The 21,358-nt window shown below is 39.5% G+C and overlaps 1 protein-coding gene across 3 annotated transcripts in view; it reads left to right on the top strand.

Moving 5' to 3' along the window:
* Nucleotides 1-21,358, top strand: part of tex2 (testis expressed 2) — a 44,274-nt gene that overhangs the window by 5,057 nt on the left and 17,859 nt on the right. For all 3 annotated transcript variants that reach the window (XM_055653742.1, XM_055653743.1, XM_055653741.1), the window contains exons 2-4: nucleotides 12,143-13,785; nucleotides 17,088-17,288; nucleotides 17,783-18,131. In XM_055653742.1, coding sequence (XP_055509717.1) covers nucleotides 12,169-13,785; nucleotides 17,088-17,288; nucleotides 17,783-18,131 — 2,167 coding nt within the window. In that variant the 5' untranslated portion in view covers nucleotides 12,143-12,168. The remainder of the gene's footprint in view (nucleotides 1-12,142; nucleotides 13,786-17,087; nucleotides 17,289-17,782; nucleotides 18,132-21,358) is intronic.

Here is a 21,358-nt window from a genome sequence, read left to right as displayed (position 1 = left end):
CATTCTCTCTCCATCCAATAGGCCCCTGGGAGAGCTTACAGTGCCCTCCATAATGTTTGGGACAAAGACCCATCATTTATTTATTTGCCGCTGTACTCCACAGTTTGAGATTTGTAGTAAAACAAAATCACATGTGGTTAAAGTGCATATTGTTAGATTTGATTAAAAGTGTTTTTTTATACATTTTGGTTTCACCATATAGATATTACAGCTGTGTTTATACATAGTTCCCCCATTTCAGGGCACCATAATGTTTGGGACACACGGCTTCACAGGCGTTTGTAATTGCTCAGGTGTGTTTAATTGCCTCCTTGATGCAGGTATAAGAGAGCTCTCAGCATCTAGTCTTTCCATCACCTTTGGAAACTTTGGAAGATTGCTGTTTATCAACATGAGGACCAAAGGTGTGCCATTGAAAGCCAAAGAAGCCATTTTGAGACTGAGAAACAAGAATAAAACTGTTAGAGACATCAGCCAAACCTTTGCCTTACCAAAATTTGGAACATCATTAAGAAGAAAGAGAGCACTGGTGAGCTTACAAATTGCAAAGGGACTGGCAAGCCAAGGAAGACCCCCACAACTAATGACAGAATATTTCTCTCTATAATAAAGAAAAACCTCCAAACACCTGTCTGACAGATCAGAAACACTCTTCAGGAGTCAGGTGTGGATTTGTCAATGACCACTGTCCGCAGAAGACTTCATGAACAGAAATACAGAGGCTACACAGATGCAAAACACTGGTTAGCCGCAAAAATAGAATGGCCGGGTTACAATTTGCCTAGAAGTACTTAAAAGAGCAACCACAGTTCTGGAAAAAGGTCTTGTGGACAGATGAGATGAAGATTAACTTATATCAGAGTGATGGCAAGAGCAAAGTATGGAGGAGAGAAGGAACTGCCCAACATCCAAAGCATACCACCTCATCTGTGAAACACGATGGTGGGGGTGTTATGGCCTGGGCATGTATGGCTGCTGAAGGTACTGGCTCACCTATCTTCATTGATGATACAACTGCTGATGGTAGTAGCATAATGAATTCTGAAGTGTATAGACACATCCTATCTGCTCATGTTCAAATAAATGCCTCAAAACTCATTGGCCGGTGGTTCATTCTACAGCAAGACAATGATCCCAAACATACTGCTAAAGCAACAAAGGAGTTTTTCAAAGCTAAAAAAAGATTAATTCTTGAGTGGCCAAGTCAATCACCCGATCCGAACCCAATTGCGCATGCCTTTTATATGCTGAAGATAAAACTGAAGGGGACTAGCCCCCAAAACATGCATAGGCTAAAGATGGCTGAAATACAGGCCTGACAGAGCATTACCAGAGAGGACATTCAGCAACTGGTGATGTCAATGAATTGCAGACTTTAATAGCAGTCATTGCATGCAAAGAATATGCAACAAGATACTAAACATGACTACGTTCATTTACATGACTTTGCTGTGTTCCAAACATTATGGTGCCCTGAAATGGGGGGGACTATGTGAAAACACTGCTGTAATTTCTTCATCGTGAAACCAAAATGTATAAAAATGGCTTTATTAAAATCTGACATGGTGCACTTTAACTACATGTGATTTTTTTCTATTACAAATCACAAATTGTACCGAGAACTGAGGCAAATAAATGATGGGTCTTTGTCCCAAACATTATGGAGGACACTGCATATGTATAACAAGTTTTTAAAAAAACTTTGAGGTATTAATAGAAATAATATCCCCAAAACCTCTAGTTCAACACTACCAAAGTCCCAAACATGCCAGATTATCAGTATTTTACTATGTCTTAAGTGGTAGGACATTTTGTTTTCAGTTAAATGTTTTAACGTGTTCTAATGCAATTGTATTTAATGTGGGTGCTAGTCAATACTCTAGCAAACAAATTGTAGCATGTCTATTGATTATGGTGAGGTTGGTTGTTAATTTTAAATAAAAATGATTGCTTTTCCAAAATGAAAGTGTCCAACTGTTTTATATCGGTGATAGCAATAAAATAGATTTTCCTTTATTTTTCTGAACTTTGACCAGTGGCCATCATGGGTGAAACTTCTGGTTTATTTTTTTCAGTCATTCCATGATCTTGTTTTGTAAGCCTATCATACTTCCTATTTTGTGCATCTGGAATTTCTTTTCTACACCATTGGCACTCAGGTTCTATATTCTGGCATTCTCTTTCTAAGCCACTCCCACTTCCTCCATATAATGCTCCATAAATATACCTCAGACTAATTCTTTAATCACCTGTAGTAATATCCTTGGGTAGATGGGTGTCAAATTTTGTTTACATACATATAAAGTATATTGAAATGTTTAAGACAGCGAATGTAGCTGCTTGATGGAATACTAGAACCGTGGGTTAGTCCCAGTAAAGTTCATATGCTTTCAGATAAGGAAGAAGTTCAAATATTCAGCTATGTTCTTCGTTTTTAATTAGTCGCTGTAAGCAGACAAACTTGGGATACATTGAAATTGTTTGGGAATTGTTTGCTTTTACTTCTGGTTCTGCTTTTCTAAACAAAAGGGAAGAATTATACAGATGTTTAAGAAAAAAAAGAGCTTCGACTGTTTGAATTGTCAATCTGAAATTCAAGGTATTTATGACCAGACATAAAATTTGGACTTGAACTGTTGGATTTAACTTTTTTGCTGGTTCTCATTCCGATTTTAACTGTTCATTACATGTAGAGTTTAACGGTGAAATTAACTTTGTAGTGTTCGATATAATCATTTTACTGTACTGAAAATCAAGTGATATAAATAAAGGTTTATCCTTAACTGGTTATGTTTTCACTAGTACAGCAGTTTGCTGAATTTGATTTGGTTATACAAAATGCAACATTTAAATTTTCCTCAGCCGTTTTAGTTGCTTTATAATTCAATATATGTTAATGCAGCATGTGGTTGACGTAATTTGAAAGTGATTTGCCTCATAATTAACTGGTTATGTTTTCAATAGTACAGCAGTTTGCTGAATTTGAACCCTGATTTGGTTATACATAATGCGATATTTAAATCAGCTGCATTTGCCTCATAATTAAAGTATTTGAATGTAGACCTTTGATGGTTGTACTGATGCATCCGAAACATAAAAATTGTTTAGTTCGTCTCAAAATCTAAGTTGCTGTTCCAGGGATGAAATGAGGGAATGCTACACAAGGCGGCATAGTAGTGCAGAAGTAGAGTTGCTGTCTTACACCGCCAGACACCTGTGTTCGATACTGACTAAAGGTGCTGTTTGTATGGATTTTGTACGTTCTCTCTGTGACCTCGTGGATTTTTATCTAGGTGCTCCAATTTTGTCCAAAGATGTACAGGTTTGTAGGTTAATTGGCTTTGGTAAATTTGTAAATTATCCCTAGAGTGTAGGATAGTGCTTGTGTATGGGGTGATTGCTGATCGGTGGGGCAAAGGGCCTGTTTCTGCGCTGTATCGCTAAAGTCGAAAAGTAAAGTCTAAAGGAGATGGCACCTTTTGGATGGCATATGAAACCACATTCTTCATTCTGTCAAGTGGAGTAAAAGATCCTGCGGCAATAATTGGAAGGCGAGTTATCCTTCGTATCGTGACCAATATTTTTAAAAATAAATATTACTATAAAACACAGAGGAGAAATATCCAGATGCTAGAAATTTAAATTAAAATGGAAAGTATTGAAGCACTGCAGAGAGAGATAGTCTTCTATCTTCACCAACTTGGTATTCAGGTATTCTTTGACGCTGCCTGACCTACTGAGTTCCTCCAGCAGTTTAGGTTTTTACTCAAGATTCCAACATCTGCAATAACTTGTAATTTTTTCTTGTGGCACTTCCCATGCAACTGCAGGAGTTGCACTACCTGCCCTTTAACCTCTTCCTACCATCCCGAACCTGAAACTCCTTCCAGGTGAAACTGCAGTTTGCTTGTATTACTTCCAATTTAGTGTATTTCATTGTTTACAATGTGATCTATGTTGTAGGAACCAAATTCAGATTGTGCGACATCTTTGCAAAAGACCTTTGCTCAATCTGCAAAGATGACAATAAGCTTTCACTTGTCTGCCACTTTAATTTTCCATTCTATTCTAACGTCTGTCTTTATCTTCTTACTTGGTTCCAATGTGCTTGAGGAATTACACTTAATTTTTCGATGAGACTTAAGGCCTTAAGACTCAAAGATGAATTTATCAATTTCAAATAACCAGTGCATCTATTACACCACAATTCATGGGAGCGGTTTATCTCACAACTGGCCCATTCTGAAAAATCGTCCATCTATATCATTAACTCAGTTTTTCCTCTCTCTCAATATATACCATCTGATCTGCAATCATTCTTTTGCAAAGGAATTAGTTAAAAAATGTTAATGAAAAACTGTGTTTTGTTCCCAGATTATGAAGGATCGTCTCAGTTACTTTATAGAAGTCCATGTCTATTACCTTATCAAAAAGGCAACAAAGGCACTAAGCTATGTTGACTGTTCCTAATAAGATTGATTTCTAACGCGTTGGGAGGAAACTGGGAGGAGAGACTGGCGCCCCATCAATGTCAAACCAGGCCTATGAGGCAACAGCACTTAATACTGTACTATCATACTACTCTTGTATACCAAAGTACTTTGACTACAATGATATTTTTGCATAGTAAAATGGTTTGCATTTTAGCTTGAATTGCTGAGTAACATCACCATTTTAAATAGCAACGTGTCTTGGTTATTTTGCCTTTGCATTCAACATGCCTATCAATTCCACAACTTGAGGCACGTTTATATACAGGTGCACAACCCTTTATCCGAAAGCCTTGGGACCAGACACTTGTCGGATTTCGGACATTTTCGGATTTCCGAATGGAACATTTTTAGCGTAGATTAGGTAGGTAGCGCGGGCGGCTTGAAAAGTCTGGAGCAGCTGCCTCCTCCCCGGAGACCGGGAGAATCATTGTAAATCATTGCATAAATGTTAGTCAGTTAGTTTGGAGGGATTTTATGTGGTGGTGGTGGAGTAGGGGTGAAGGGGGAAACTTTAATTCTTAGTCCCCTACCTGGTCGGCGACTCCCAACCTCGCGGAGCTGGGGGCTCCGTCCGGCCGCGGGCGGCGCCGGTTGGAGCTCCGACCCCGGCAACTCTACCCCTGGCTGCGCGGCTCCAAATCCAGCGACGCTCCGCGAACGTTGGGAGTCGGCGGCCACAGCGCTCCGGAGCTTGCCGCACGGTGACCCGGTAAGGCATTGCCCGCTCCCCGCTGGTATCCCAGCGCTGCGACGCCGCCGACTCCCGACATTCGCGGAGCTGGGGCGTCCGGCCGCGGGCCGCGCTGGATTTGGAGCGCCTCGCAGCCAGGGGTAGAGTTGCCGGGGTCGGAGCTACAACCGGCGCCGCCCGCAGCCCCACCGGCCACAGCGCTGCGGAGCTTACTGCACGGCGACCCGGTAAGGCATTGACCGCTCCCCGCCTCTCCGACCAGGTAGGGGACTAAGAATGAAAGTTTACCCCTTCACCCCCCCTTCACATAAAAGCCCTCCAAACTAACTGACTAACATTTAGGCAATGATTTACAGATGTTTAAGCGTCTCCCGGTCTCCGGGGAGGAGGCAGCCGCTACAGTAGTACAGACCTGGGTTGACTGTGGGTCGTTTCGGGTCAAGTTTGGCGCCAAACGCGAGCTTTGGTGCGCAGACGACATCTGGAAAAAATGGCCGGTTTTCGGAGTTTTTCGGTTTCCGGAACCTGTACTTACAAGATCCACTAATCTTTTTAATACATTGATATTTGATGTTAGGCAAAGACTGACGGATGGAACCTTTTTCGGTGTGTCATGCAGACGAAAGGTCTTGCACATCATTTCAGATGTAACGATGCTGAGCAATTAATTTGTGGCAGATTTGATCCTTACATCCCTAGGAAAAGGGCGGAACGGAATGGGAATATAAGAAAAACATTTTTTTGTAATTGGACAGGGACGGAATGGAGTAACATTTGTAGTTATTAAATTCTTGATAAATATTTTAATCTGGAACTTGTGTACATGTTCTTGCCTGTGTGGGGGGCAGGTCGGAATTGGAAATTGAATGTGTGTGGAATGGGAACAAGGGAGAATCGGAGATTGGTGTCCATTGCTAATGTTTGTCTTGACAGTTGAAACTAGACCAATATGTTGATAGGAGGGATGGGAAAACAACAAGAATTTTACTGGCAAAGAAGCAGCTGATACTTTGGCAGTTGTTTACTGCAGAGTCTCAAAATTGTTGAACAAATCCATGGGGAATTTCTTAGAGAAATCCAATTTCAATTTCCCGAATACAGATCGTATAAAGAACAAGCTAAGAGTGATGACGAAATCTTGAAATTTGCATACAGGGAACTTGATCAATAGGCTTCCTGTTCAGAGTATTTCTGGATCTAGTTCTGGGGAATGAGACTAAACAGGTTGAGGGTGTGCAAAAAGAAATTGATAATGTTTAATATTAAAATCTCTTAAAACATTTTTTTTAATATCGAATCGCCTGTTGGAAAAGAACCACATTTAGTGACTTGAAGAATCTAACACAGGCTAACAGGAAAGCAAAACTTGAGGAATAATATAAATTAGTCTTATGGTACTTTGCTAGAATATAATCAGGGAACCTGAGTTATGTGAAGAATTTTAAAAATGTTTTTTGAGTATGGAAATTAAGGGGAGAGATATTCTTGTCTCTTTAGTTTGATTTATTCAAAGTTAGTTTGAAAGAGAAGTTAGTGAATTTATCTATATTTTAACTTGTCAAGAAACACGCACAAAATAGCAATTGATTTTAAACAGCACTAAAATGGAGACGAGACTGCAGATGCTGGCATATTGAGCAAAAAGCTGATCAATCTAAAGGTTTTCAATGAAAAATGTTGTCAAAGAAACTCGTCTCCAATGACTCCTACCAAGTTTTACAGATAAAACACACAAAGCACAACTTGGGTTAGCAACTTCTTTGCCGTAGACCGCAAGAAATTGCAGAGTTGTGGATGCCGTCCAGCCCCCCATCTCCCCCTTCCATCCCTCTTATCGACTCCATCTGCACTTCACACTGCTTTGAGAAAGAAATCAACCACTCTCACCCGGTCATTCGTTCTGCTTCCCACTCCCGTTGAGCAGAAGATACAAAAACTTGGAAGCATGTACAACCAGATTCAAGCACAGTAGATCACCTGAATGCACCTGTCATAAAAGTTAAGGTTGTGTTCTTGATCTCCCAATCTACCACTTTGCAACCCTTGCACTTTTTTGTTATCTGCACATTCTCTGCAGTTGTGACTTTACATTCTGCACTGTTTCCTTTCTCTTATTGCACCACTGGTTGATTTTGTGTATGGTTTGATTGCTCTCGTGTATGGTATGATTTGGAAATGGGTGAAAGGAGGTTACTCATATTCAAACCAAATCTTTTGTAGGTGTAGTTTCATCATTCTGTCATATAGATGGGGCTGAAATTGTTTTCCCATGTTTAATGTCTGTAGAGTATGTGAAAATAGTTTGTATCTTTTCATCTTGATGTAAACCTGTTTGTTATAAGAAAGAAAACCTAAAATGTATGGGAGGTTTTAGAAATAAACCCCTCTAAATAATAGAAACAAAAGTCACTTTCGCTTCAGATTCTAGCTTTTCTGAAAAGGGCAGTTAATTCAATCTTCTTGCGTATGGCGTACACAACCTAAAGTTGTAGGTCAACTTGTTCTATTTGATCGTTTTGTTTGTGCATGTCGGGTTGATTGCATTAGTCGAAACAAGGTGGACCACGTGTAGGCGGCGCGGCTCTGGCCAGCAGCGGCCTCTGCAGCCTGTCCGCGTTTTTGTTATTTTTTGTCTGTGTTTCTGTGTAGTTTTTGTTATTTTATGTTGGTGTGTGTGTGTGGGGGGGGGCGGGGGTGGGGTGGGGGGGGGGGGGGAAAACTTTTGAATCTCTCCCTGCACTGGAGACCCGACCTTTTCTCGTCGGGTCTCAGATGTCGTTGAGGCTGCAACGAGGAGCGGCCTCCAACGGGAAGAAGCCTGGGACTCTGGTGCCGACTCACCTCACCGTCGCGGAGCTGGCCGAGACCGGAGCGGGTGGAGCGGTGGAGAGCGCTGCTGCTGCTGCCGAGGCCGCTGCTGCTGCTGAGTCGGAGGCTGCTACTGCGGGTCTGCGGACGGCTCGGACGACCCCGCGCGGCTCCCTGGAGGGAGACCGCTTTTCAGGCTGCTGCAACGGCGAATTCTCCCGCCCGAGTTGCGGGGTCGAAGAGCTCCTGGAGCGGGGCCTAACAACATTGCCCCGCGCGGCTGGAACGGCTGCGGGACTTTGCGAGCGCACACCGGGGGCTCCAACATCAAGACCCGGTGTGCGACCTCGCACCACCCGGCGTGGCTTCAATGGCCGCGGGACAATCGCCATCGCCAGCCGGGGGCTTTGACTTTGACTGTGACATCGGGGGGGGGGGGGAGAGTGCAGTGGAGAGATAAGTTTTTTTGGCCTTCCATCACAGTTATGTGATGGATGTTTATGTTAAATGTAATTATGTTGTGTCTGGGGTCTATTTGTGTGTAATGTATGGCTGCAGAAACGGCATTTCGTTTGGACCCCCAGGGGTCCAAATGACAATTAAATTGACTCTCTTGACTCTCTCTTGTGTTAATTCCATGACCATATAGCAGAGTGGTTATTTCAATGGGAATTCTGTCAGTAGACCAACTGTTTTTGATGTGGGAAACCAGTCAAACTTCCTGGTATCAAGTCTTTTTACCCAGAAATAATTAATGATAGATTAATAATATCACTGAGTTTAATGAAGCGGGTGAATCAGATGATGGCATATAGTTGAAAGGTAAGGAAGAGTCTATTACAAGATAACACACCCATGAATGTCTAGCAGAATGAGCTATGGGAAGATTTTGAGAAACTTTGGTGTCTCTTCCATGTAGCCAGCAGCTATAGTGTACTAAATAATTGTATCCATGACTTTGTAATGGAGGTCCAATTATTTTTCCTCCGTCACTTGAAAGATTGCACGTTATTTATAGCTATGGAAAACCTATCAAGCTGAGGCCCTTTAGCAAGGGCTGGAGCTTTTACTGAGTCCTGTTCACTGATGCTTTCTTTTTTAAGCATACATCTGTGGTCTACTCCCCTCCGCGTGAAACAGCAGTAGCAGATTTTCTGAAATACCAGTAACAGCTTCTGCAATAGATGATGTTTTACTGAATGCATATAATGGTAGAAAAGTCATCTGAGACCTAATACCTATGGTATCGCCCAGTGTTAGAACAGTTTCTATTCAGCTATGGATGCTAGGTAACAGGAATATTTTATTGTAAATACAATGACTATTTTGGAAGAAAAAGGAAAGCTGATGACACTCACCTTGATGAGGTAGGGTATTGACATGGATAGAGAACTGGTTGGCAGACAGGAAGCAAAGAGTAGGAATTAATGGGTCCTTTTCAGAATAGCAGGGTGCCGCAAGGCTCGGTGCTGGGATCTCAGTTATTTACAATATATATTAACGATTTAGACGAGGGAATTAAATGTAACATCTCTGTGCATCCCTCTGCAATTGGATTCTCAACATCCTCATCCACGGACCACAGTCTGTTCAAATTGGCAGAAACACTTCATCCTCAGTAATAATCAATACGGGAGCACCTCAAGGCTGCGTGCTCAGCCCCCTGCTCTACTCACTCTATACTCATGACTGTGTAGCTGGACATAGTGCGTACTCCATTTTCAAGTTCGCCGACGACACCACAGTTGTGGGACGAATTAAAGATGGTGATGAGTCAGAGTATAGAAGTGAGATCGACTGACTGACCAAATGGTGCCAGCACAACCTGGCTCTCAATATCAGCAAAACCAAAGAACTGATTGTGGACTTTGGAAGAGGAAGGTTGAGGACCCACAATCCTGTTTATATCAATGGGACGATGGTGGAAAGAGTCAAAAACTTCAAATTCCTGGGCGTGCATTTTTCCGACGATCTGTCCTGGACCCAGCACACTGATGCAATTATAAAGAAAGCACATCAGCACCTCTACTTCCTGAGAAGATTACGGAGATTCGGTATGTTAAAGAGGATTCTCTTGAACTTCTACAGGTGCAAAGTAGAGAGCATATTGACTGCTTGCATCATGGCCTGGTTCGGCAACTTGAACGTCCAGGAACGGTAAAGACTGCAAAAAGTTGTGAACACTGCCCAGTCCATCACCGGCTCTGAACTCCCCACCATCGAAGGGTTTTATCAGTCAAAAAGGCAAAAAGGCAGCCAACATCATCAGAGACCCACACCATCCTGGCCACACACTCATCTCACCACTGCCACCAGGAAGAAGGTACAGGAGCCTGAGAATTGTAACGTTCAGGAACAGCTTCTTCCCTTCAGCCATCAGGCTATTCCTACATTACAACCTCATAAGCTCTGAACTACAATAGACTATTATTATTCATATTGCACTGTTATTGTTTGTTTTTTGTTATTATTTATTATTACATATTCTGTTGTGCTGCTGCAAGTAAGAATGTAATTGTTCTATCTGGGACATATGACAATAAAACACTCTTGACTCTAAGTTTGCGAATTGCACAAAGCTGGGTGGCAGTGTAAGCTGCGAGGAGGATGCTATAAGGTTGCAGGGTGACTTGGATAGGTTGGATGAGTGGGCAGATGCATGGCAGATGCAATATAATGTTGATAAATGTGAGGATATCCACTTTGGTGGCAAAAACAGGAAAGCAAATTATTATCCGAATGGTGTTGTATTAGGAAAAGGGAAGGTGCAACGAGACTTGGGTGTGCTTGTACAACAGTCACTGAAAGTAAGTATGCAGGTACAACACACAGTGAAGAAAGCTAATGGCATGTTGACCTTCATTCCGAGAGGATTTGAGTTTACAATAGACAATAGATGCAGGTGTAGGCCATACTGCCATTCAATGTGATCACGGCTGATCAACCACAATCAGTACCCCGTTCCTGCCTTTTTCCCCATATCCCCTGACTCCGCTATCTTCAAGAGCCCCATCTAACTCTCTCTTGAAAGTTTCCAGAGAACCGGCCTCCACTTCCCTCTGAGGCAGAGAATTCCATAGACTCACAACTCTGGGTGAAGTGTTTCCTCATCTCTGTTCTAAGTGGCTTACCCCTTATTCCTAAAATTTAGGAGCAGGGAGGTCCTACTGCAGTTATACAGGGCCCTGGTGAGACCGTACCTGGAGTATTGTGTGCAATTTTGGTCTCCCAATTTGAGGAAGGACATTGCTTTTGAGGGAGTGCAGCATAGGTTCACCAGGTTAATTCCCGGGATGGTGGGACTGACATATGATGAAAGAATGGGTCGGCTGGGCTTGTATTCACTCAAATTTAGAAGGATGAGAGTGGGATCTTATAGAAACATATACAATTCTTAAAGGATTGTACAGGCTAGATGCAGGAAAAATGTTCCCGATGTTTCGAGAGTCCAGAACCAGGGGTCACAGTTTAAGAATAATGGATAGGCCATTTAGGACTGAGATGAGGAAAAACGTGTTCACCCAGACAGTTGTGAATCTGTGGAATACTCTGCTACAGAAGGCAGTGGAGGCCAATTCACTGGATGTTTTCAAGCGAGACTTAGATTTAGCTCTTGGGGCTAAAGGGATATGGGGGAAAAAGCAAGAGCAGAGTACTGATTTAAGATGATCAGCCATGATCATATTGAATGGCGGTGCTGGCTCGAAGGGCCGAAAGGCCTACTTCTGCAACTATTTTCTGTTTTTATGATGATTTTCCGGTTTCTCTTTACAGGGCTGAAGTACCTTGGTTGTTCAGGTTAAAAGCCTGAGCATGAGGAAACAGGAAATAAATAATCTTTTCATTCCTTGAATGATCTCGTTCATGGTTGCTGGAACAGAATCTATACTTTAGTTTCTTCTGATTTGTATTCTGGCAATTATAGCTCAGTTTTCTTGATTTTATTATACGATTCTTTAGTTGTAAAGTACTGTTGGCAGCTCCAAAAATTATTTATTTTGAAAGGGTTTTCAGTTAAAGGGTGAACCTGGAAAGACATTGTTGATGTAAAATTTGCAAACTTTAGTTTGTTTTCTCAACAGATTACTTGAATTGTTTTTTGTGTTGTGAATTTACAGAAGTGTAATTTATGTATATACTTTATTTTTAGATTGTGATACTTAATGCAAGACTGCAATGACAAGTCAGAGTGGTAACAATGCAGAAAGAGCAGTTTCTATGTCGTCAACGCCAAAAGTGCAGGTTCAGCGCTCTGTTTCTAGAGAGACCATCACCATACACTTTTCTGCCTTTGGTAAGGAAGAGGAGGAGGAAGAGGAAGAAGAATTTGAAGATTCCTCAACAATACTTCCTGGAGAGGTGAAAGACAAAGGTTTTGTGCCAGAGCTTAAAGAAAAAGTGTGTGTATGTAAACATGGTGGCCAACATTTATCAGAGCCCGCTACCTCATCAAGTTCTTCGGCAATATCAACTGCAGTTACATTTTCCAGTCCATCCTCAGCAACGACGACAACTTCAGAATTATTAGAAACATCAGTGACATTGCCATCTTCATCGATTACTACATTGCCATTGTCCTCCTTATTGGACCAACCATTAAATTCCACAAGTTTGTCCTCAGAGATGAGAACTCCAATCTCAGCCACAGCATCTGATTCCACATCTAAATCTGTTGTGCCATTCAATGTCCCTTCATCTTCCACAGCAAGCGCAAAGCCATTCATGAAATTGGTAAAATCTCTTTCAACAGAAGTAGAACCAAAAGAATCCACTCCTTTAAGGACAAGAGACATAATGAAAACACTAGTTAAATCTCTGTCAACGGACACATCAAAAGAAGAGTCTGAATCTGTTCCAATCAGGACCTTTGATTCGAGGATAAACTTGCATCTGTTCAAACAATTTACTCAACCTCGAGTCACTGGGGGAGATTCTAAGACAGCACCTTCTTCTCCAATCACCTCTCCATCAGAAGGTAGGTCATTTTTTAAAGTAACTGAAGTAGAGGCCAGAATTGAAGACACTAAAAGACGTCTTTCAGAGGTTATTTATGAACCGTTTCAACTTTTAAGCAAGATAATTGGTGATGAGAGTAGCAGTCTGCGACATAAGGCCTTATCTTCCAGTGCAACAGAACTTTCCACCCTTAGTAGTTTAAATGGACATTTGGAAAGCAACAACAACTATAGCATTAAAGAAGAAGAATGTGATTCTGATGAAGACTACTCAGCAAAAGATTCAACTCCAAATAAAAGTAGTTCTAAAGTTGCAACTGAGCCATCAAAAGAGGACACAAAAAACTCATCATTGGGATCCACGAAGCAAATATTTTTGAAGGAATCTCCCTTAAGTTTAGACAAATGCTCTCTATCTGTACTTGCCAGCAAAGAAGAAAACGACTACTGTGATTTGTACCTTGAAGAATTAGAATTTGAAATTGAAGATGGTATTGTAGATAAACCTGCAGACTCCTTGGCTGCAGAAAAAACAATTGAAGAAGATGCTAAAATATTACAGCAAGTTGAAAAGGATTCTGAAGTTCAGTCTGCTGAAGTTCCATTTAAGACTTTATTATTCTTTACAATGCTTGTATATTCCTATTTAGTGTTGCCTCTTCCAAGTTATTTAAGTGGTCTGTTTCTAGGCATTGGCTTTGGGTTTATGATGGCAATTGGTGTTGTTTGGCTGTTAGTACCAAGAAAGTCGAGGGACTATCAACAGTCACCAAGGAGGAGTTATTTTGAACATCTAACAACGGAAACCTTGGATATAAAGGAGCCAGAAATATTTAAGGTGGGAATATATTAATCTTTGACATCATTGTTTTCTAAATTAAATGTTCCATCAAATTAGTCTGTTTAAATTGAACGTACCAACGAATAATTAAAATAATTACTTGAATATTTTTGAAGTAAGCTAGGAAATGAGCTTGTTTTGTAAAGTAGCAGAAAATATAGGAATAACCAACTTGCCTTTACAGTATCAGAACATTGTTTGGAAGTCAAATACAGTGGTGCAAATCTTTACGTTAAAAGTTCGGAATTTTCATGTGAATGAAAGCAGGGTCTTATTTCATTGAAATAATGGCATTCTTTCAGAAATTCCATTTACATTATATAGTAGCAATACCAAATTGTTCTGGAAGCTGACATTTGTTTGATATCTAAAGTGCTTTATTGAAAGCTAAATATTTTTCAGTAATTGATCATATGTTTTGGAAAGCAATTTTATTTTCTGGGATTGTTAATCATCATTCTGTTCACTTAGCTTCCAGCTAAAACAGCTGGAAAAACCTAGCAAACTGCTAACAATGGCCTGTTCCCTTTACGATTGTTCCTTTTTGCATATCTTCCATTCATTTGTCCTGCATCTCTCTACCTCATCGTCTATAATCACTCGTTTCCCTATCCCGTGACTTTCAGTCTGAAGAAGGGTCTCGAACCGAAACGTTACTTGTTCTTTCTCTCCAGAGATGTTGCCTCTAGCATTGAATTCCAGAATTGCCTTCTCCTGAGTTACTCCAGCATTTTGATTCCATCTTCTGCAAAAATAAGAACTTGCATTTCTATAGTTTGTTTTCTTAGGGTAGATTTGGTGGGGTGGTGAGGTGCTTTTGAGAAGATAGCATCTAAATATGCATGGAAACGCTCTTATAGCCCATCTTGTTTCTGCTGATCATGATGCTGATCCCCTTTGCCCACATTAGCTCTGTACTCCTTTACTCCTTTCCTATCCAAGTACCTAACCAAATGTCTTCTAAAGATTGTAGTAATATCTCCATACCTCCTCTGGAAGCATGTTCCAGATATTCGCATTTAACAGATTTGGGTGGATGTAAAAGATTCGATGGGAAATTTGTTCACTGTCCTGTGCAATATTTTTCCCACATTGTGTTCCAAAGCAGATGATCTGGCCACACGATTTAATGAACTCTGTGGGTTATTGCTTAAATTGGATTCAGTTTTCCAACATTCTGAAAGTGATCATGCATCATTGATTGTAAAGCATTTTGAAGTCAGGAGAAGCTTTTATTTATTTATTTATTTTTATTAAGGAATCACAGCAGATAATTTATTTATTGCAAGACCGGCAAACAATGAAATAAATGACCAAGTAATTTGCTTAGTGATGGTTGAGAAATACAGTTTGGCAGAAATTTATCGACTAGATTCCCACAGAGATGTATAGTAAAGCTACTTGTAACTTTCACATAACTAAGATGCATTTAAATGACCACTGATTAATGATTTTTTCAAACGTTATAAATCAAAGACATGGAAATGAGTTTGAAATGAATAATAAAAAGCTTAATTTCACCAATATTTTAATCCTGTAAGAAATGTTCCAAATATCAGCATAATGATTGTGATGCTTTCAAAATCTTCTGTACAAATTCTACCTTGTTAATTTTACTTCTCATCTGATGGTTTGATTTTAATTTTATGTTATATAATAGTTTTTCTAACGTATGATTTTATTTCTTTGAAAATGCTTAGGAAAGACTGTTCTCAGGATGAAAAGAGTTCAGTTCGAGATGATTTGTCTAGGCTATCATGCACTGCTTTAAACATATAAATTGAGGTCGATTAAAACTGGCTTTTATTTAGTTATAGCTTTGATACGGTTTGTCTTTACAGAATACTGAATACAAAAGCTTCATCTCGTATGCATATGAATGGGAATCATTTGTTTTGTTAACATGAATAATTCATAAGATGACAAGTCTTCAATCTGAAATGTTAATTTTGTTTCTCAGTGATTCTCACTTCGCATGCTTTGTTTTTCCAGTATTATCTGTTTGATTTTTTGATCTACATCATCCACAGTATTTTTGTTTGTGAAAATTGCTTGATAGCTTTTGTTTATTTAAGACGTGCTGAATTTTTAGTGTTCCATTTTTTAAGATTCCCATATATGTATGAACTGAAAATGTGAGAAAAATTAGTTGAACTTGGGTTATGAAATTGTACAAAACCCTTTTTGTTTCCATGAAGTGTTTACTTCATATGAGATGGCCGACTGATGATTCATTATTGAGACAACAGCTACTGGGGATAGAAAAGCCAACATATTTTAAGTCGTAGTGTCCTATAATCAAGGGTAATACAGCATAGAAACAGGCCCTTTGGCCCAACTCTTCAATGCTGACCAAGGTACCTTCTGGAACTAGTCCCATTTGGCTCGTATGAAGCTTATGGAAGTTAGGAAATTTAATGATCCTTGAATACCTCGACAATTACAAAGATGAGGTGGTGGCAGTCTTAAAGCACTCAAAGGCAGATCCCTACAGACTGACCAAGTATACTGTGGGACACTATGGGAAGCCAAGAAAAAAATTCCTGGACCCTGCAGAAATATTTGTATCATTGTTAGTGATGGCCAAGGTTCTGGTAGACTGGAGAGTGGTTAATGTTGTTCCTTCGTTTAAGAAGGGCTGCAAGCTATTGCCTAACATCAGAGGTGGGAAGGTTACTGGAGAGAGTCTGTGTGACAAGATCTACCTCCATTTGGAAAGGCAAGAACTGATTATGGACAGTCAATGTGACTTTGTGCATGGAGAATAATCTCATGAATTTGAGTTTTTATTGAAGGGCTGTCCCAGGTGATTGATGGGAACAGGGTGGTAGATGATGTCTACGTGTACTTTAGTAAGGCCTTTAAGGTCTCGCTGGTTCTAAAAGTTAGATCACATGGGATCCAAGGTGGGCTAACCAATTAGCTACAAAATTGGCTTTGTGGTAGATATCATGGGGTTGTTATTCAGATCGAACCCTGTGACCAGTGAACGCTCTTGATCAGGCATCCTCTGCAAAGATAAATAATTACTGTTTTCAAACGGGATCCTTCAGAATAGTGAGGGATAGATTAATTTTAATATTTAGTCCTGCGTGTCCATTGGATTTGTTGTGATATAACAACCCTTCAGAAAGTCCAGGTTTTCATTGATGAGAGAAAGGGGAAAAAATAGTGGTGTTAATGATTTTACATACTTATATCAAGTTTGAAGGCACTTTGGTTGTTCTTTTAATTGAATGTTATTCTTGAAAAGAAAGTATGTTTATAGTGCTTATCTTTTTATTTCCACTTTATTACAGGGTTGGATGAATGAAATCTACAATTATGATCCTGAAACCTACCATGCAACACTGACCCATTCTATCTACATTCGTCTTGAAGGAGCTGTACTAAGGCTTTCAAAACCAAATAAAAATATATCTCGAAGAGCTTCTTTCAATGAGGCCAAACCTGAAGTTACATACATCAGTCAGAAGATTTATGATTTATCAGACAGCAAAGTGAGTGGGTGCTAGAAAGATCTGTTTACTTTTTAAATTATACATTTTTAAAATTATAGTAGAGTGTGGTGCAATTGTGCTTCAAATGAACTATAACTGAATCTGCCCACCACATTCCTAATGCTGATTACTCTTTTGGCAACAAAACAAATTTGATCTTTTAAAGATAAGGACACTTAAATTGTTTAGTTGGGTTGAAAGATTAAAGTTGGAATTAAAAGAGAATGTTGTTTATCAACATATCTTGCATGAATGGTCAAGGTGCAGGTGAATGTATTTCTGAAAGCTCTGCAGCTGAAGCACCTTAAAAGGGACTTCCCACCACTGTTGGCCCTTTTTTCTTTAATATGACCATCATCTGCAGTTTATTTTCCAGACATTTTCCTTTAAGCCATAATATCTTGGTTATATTACCTATATGTTATATTGGAAATAACTTTTCAGAAGTGCAAGCAGTAAATTGTAATTTAAAAGTTTGGTTTTTATTTTGACAGGTGCATTTAGTCCCAAAAGATCTGGCTAGAAAACGAGTATGGAATAAGAAATACCCAATTTGTATTGAACTTGCCAGACAGGATGATTTTATGTCAAAGACTCAAACAGAGAAAGAAAATGCAGAGGATAAGTTATCTGCGGATAAGGTTGAAACAACACTTGAGGAGACAAAGAAACCTTCTGTTTCACAAGATTCTGCAAAGCCAATTTGCCAGAAGGACCAAGTTCTGTATCTCTTTGGGAGGACAGGTAGAGAAAAAGAAGAATGGTTCAGGAAATTTGTTTCGGCTTCAAAATCAAAACTTGATACTAAACGACCAGCCAATCTAGGAGGTGGCGGCATTCCAGGTGAATTGCTTTCTATGTTATTGAGAGGGTACTTCAGAAAATATCTATATGATGTGGATTTATTTTACGAAAAGCTGCTGGTTTGATTAGCAATGTACTCCTTTAGAATTCTGAAAATGTAATTATCGATGTTAGATGTTTGTTTCATTGTTCCTGTGCTTTCATTGCAATCTATCCCAGTCAAAATTCCCTGCTATTTCCTTACCCCAATAATTTTTCTTCAAATGTTTACCTCAATCCATTTTTTTATTGTGAATAGTTTGGCTTCATTTGTGATAATCCATATCCTAATATATTGCATGAATTCAGTTCTTTCAACCTCCCTTTTTATGCTTCTAGTACTAATTTTAAATTGCTGTTTCATAGTTGAGTGAAGATAATCTTCTGGTTCAGTGAATCTGTACTGGATTTTTTTTCTGAAGCTATTGGCAGACTTATCTTTTTGTACTTAATTCCTCGAATTGAATGCAGAATGCCATTTAACTTCATTTGCACCTGCATTCAGTTTCAAAATGTTAATCTGCACTTATCAAGTTTCTTGACTCAGTTTGAGCTTCAAAGATATCTGTACTCTCTGTCTCAAAGTTCACCATTTACATGTACTTTGATTCACGTGGCATATATCTGACTAATCCCATGTCCTATTTATGGACCATCTGATCCCAAAACATTTCAGTTTTTCCTCATGGTTTCAGCTTTAAAATGCTACACATTTTGGTTCTTCCCAACGAGTGAACAAGTTTATTGAGTTGTTTATGGGTGCACCCAGCAAAATACCTTAGCTTTTGTCTGCAGTGAGTTGGGCAGTTTTCAGTTTCAGTTTAGATTATTGTCATGTGCACCAAGGTACAGTGACAAGCTTTTGTCGCATCCTATCCAATCAACAAAAAGACAATATATGATTACAATCGGGCCATTTACAGTGTATAGATAAATAAGGGAATAACATTTAGTGCAAGGTAAAGGCCAGGAAAGTCCGATCAAGGATAGTTCGAGGGTCACCAAAGAGGTCTGTAGCAAGGCAGCACTGCTTTCTGCTTGCGGTAGGATGATTCAGTTGCTATTCTTGCAGTCTTCCTATCAGGTGTCTCCTGCCCACACTCAAGGGACTGGAGGGAGAAACCTATTGAAATATTTTTACATGAGTAACAATCACTTGGTCAATATAGTAAGAAGCCACTGAACACACAGAAGAACCAGGTAATCAAGTTGAAGTCTTTACTGGAAATGTATATTTTTAAAGAATGAAAACAAGTTATTGTCTGCGTTAATCTGTCATTTTCACACCTTACCCCTCCATATCTCTAGAGTCCCTCTCCCCTGACTCTCAGTCTGAAGAAGGGCCTCACCCCGAAACATCGCTCATTCCTTCTCTTCAGAGATACTGCGTGTCCCGCTGTTACTCCAGCATTTTGTCTCTATCTTTGGTGTAAACCAGCATCTGCTGTTCCTTCCTACACATAGATCACATGCACTAGCTGAAGCTCAGCAGCAAGTTGGGTGTTTCCTCCCCCAATGTTGTCAAATTGAACATCCTGTTTTATTTCTTTTCCTTGCTTAATTATGAATTTTGAAATATAATATGCAGTTTCCGCCAGAAAATTGCAATATAATTGATCACTTGTAAAAGATTTGAGAGCGAGGGGGAATTTCTTTAGCCAGAGGGTGGTGAATCTGTGGAATTTATTGCCCCAGATGGCTGTGGAGGCCAAGTCATTGGGTATTTTTAAAGGGGAGATTGGTAGGTTCTTGATTAGTAAGGACGTCAAAGGTTACGGGGAGACGGCAGGAGTTTGGGAGGGAAAAATAGATCAGCCATGATTGAATGACAGAGTAGACTTGATTGGCCAAATGGCATAATACTGCTCCCTTGTCTAATGGAATTAGTTAAATCATCCTTTTAAAAAAAAAAAATGGAAAATGAAATTCAAATACCTCCAAGTATGTAATTTCTTTCTTACAGGTTTAGAGTAGATTTTAAGTGAGTAAGTAGAAAAACATGTTTTGTCTGAACGAGCATTGAGCTAAACGTAATGATGCCATCTAATGGCAAGGCTTTGTGCATCTATGATGCAACAAGCACTCGTGCATTGTTAATGCATGTGATATTTCTTGTGCAACCGTAATTAAACTTTTAAATGTAGTCTTGTTGAACTCTAAATTCTCTCTGCCTCTCAGGAAAGTTTTATTCCGACCTTATAGTGATAGATTAGGTGAAGGGAGTGTGGTAAGAGAAGTAATAAATATGCAAGAAACATTTTGGGAGTTTGCACGTTCTTCCTGTGACTGCATGGGTTTCTCCGGGTGCTCTGGTATTCTCCCACATTCCAATGAGGTTTGTAGGTTAATTAGCTTCTATAAATTGTACCTAGGGTTTAGTATAGAACTAGTGAGGGGTGATCATTGATCAACATAAACTATGTGGGCCGAAGGGCCTATTTCCACGCTGTATCTCTAAACTAAACTAAAATTTCCTGCTCATCAATTTTCTCGTGGAACCTTTCCAGATTAATTAATTGAAATGAAACCCACACATGCCAAGGATTATATTTCCATTGTCTTCAGCTTCTTGGCTCCCGTGTGTTCCTTGCAAGGACACATTACATCCTGAGATAACTTTGCAGGTTCAAACGGCAGAGATAAGAGCATTATGTGCAAACATGGACTTACTCACTTGCATGTACTCTCAGGTTCATGGGGCAATTGTATTAAACTTCAAATGTTTTTAAATTAAATTTATAATGTGGAATAGATTTATTTTAGTATAATATTCAAATCCATAAAATAATTAATAAAACTAGATGGTTATTGTAAATATCTTGGGTAGAGTCATAGAGCTATATAGCTTGGGAACTAATATTTTGGCCCAATTTGTCCATGTCAACCAAGTTGCACATTCAAGCTTGTCCTACTTGCCTGCACTTGGCCAATATCCCTCTGAACCTTTTCTGTCCATATTACCTGCACAGGTGTGTTGCAATTCTACCTTCTAACTCTTCCTCTGTCAGAGGATAAAAAGCAGCATAGAAGTTGAGTCTTTCCTTTTTTAAAAAGTTAATAACAAATTTAATTTATTTCTGAGACATTGCACATGCACAAAAAAAATTCTGATGTGTTTTTTAATTAAAAATAGAAAAGTAACCTTTTATTGACATGTTATTTTATTGACTATTTTTGGTTATTCTGTTCAATTAATATTCTGACTTGAATCTCCACAGTACTGCACT

This window comes from Leucoraja erinacea, chromosome 23 (genome assembly GCF_028641065.1).
Source record: "Leucoraja erinacea ecotype New England chromosome 23, Leri_hhj_1, whole genome shotgun sequence".
Lineage (NCBI taxonomy): Eukaryota > Metazoa > Chordata > Chondrichthyes > Rajiformes > Rajidae > Leucoraja > Leucoraja erinaceus.
Note: the sequence above shows the minus strand (reverse complement) of the source record. Positions and strands in the feature narration are given on the sequence as shown.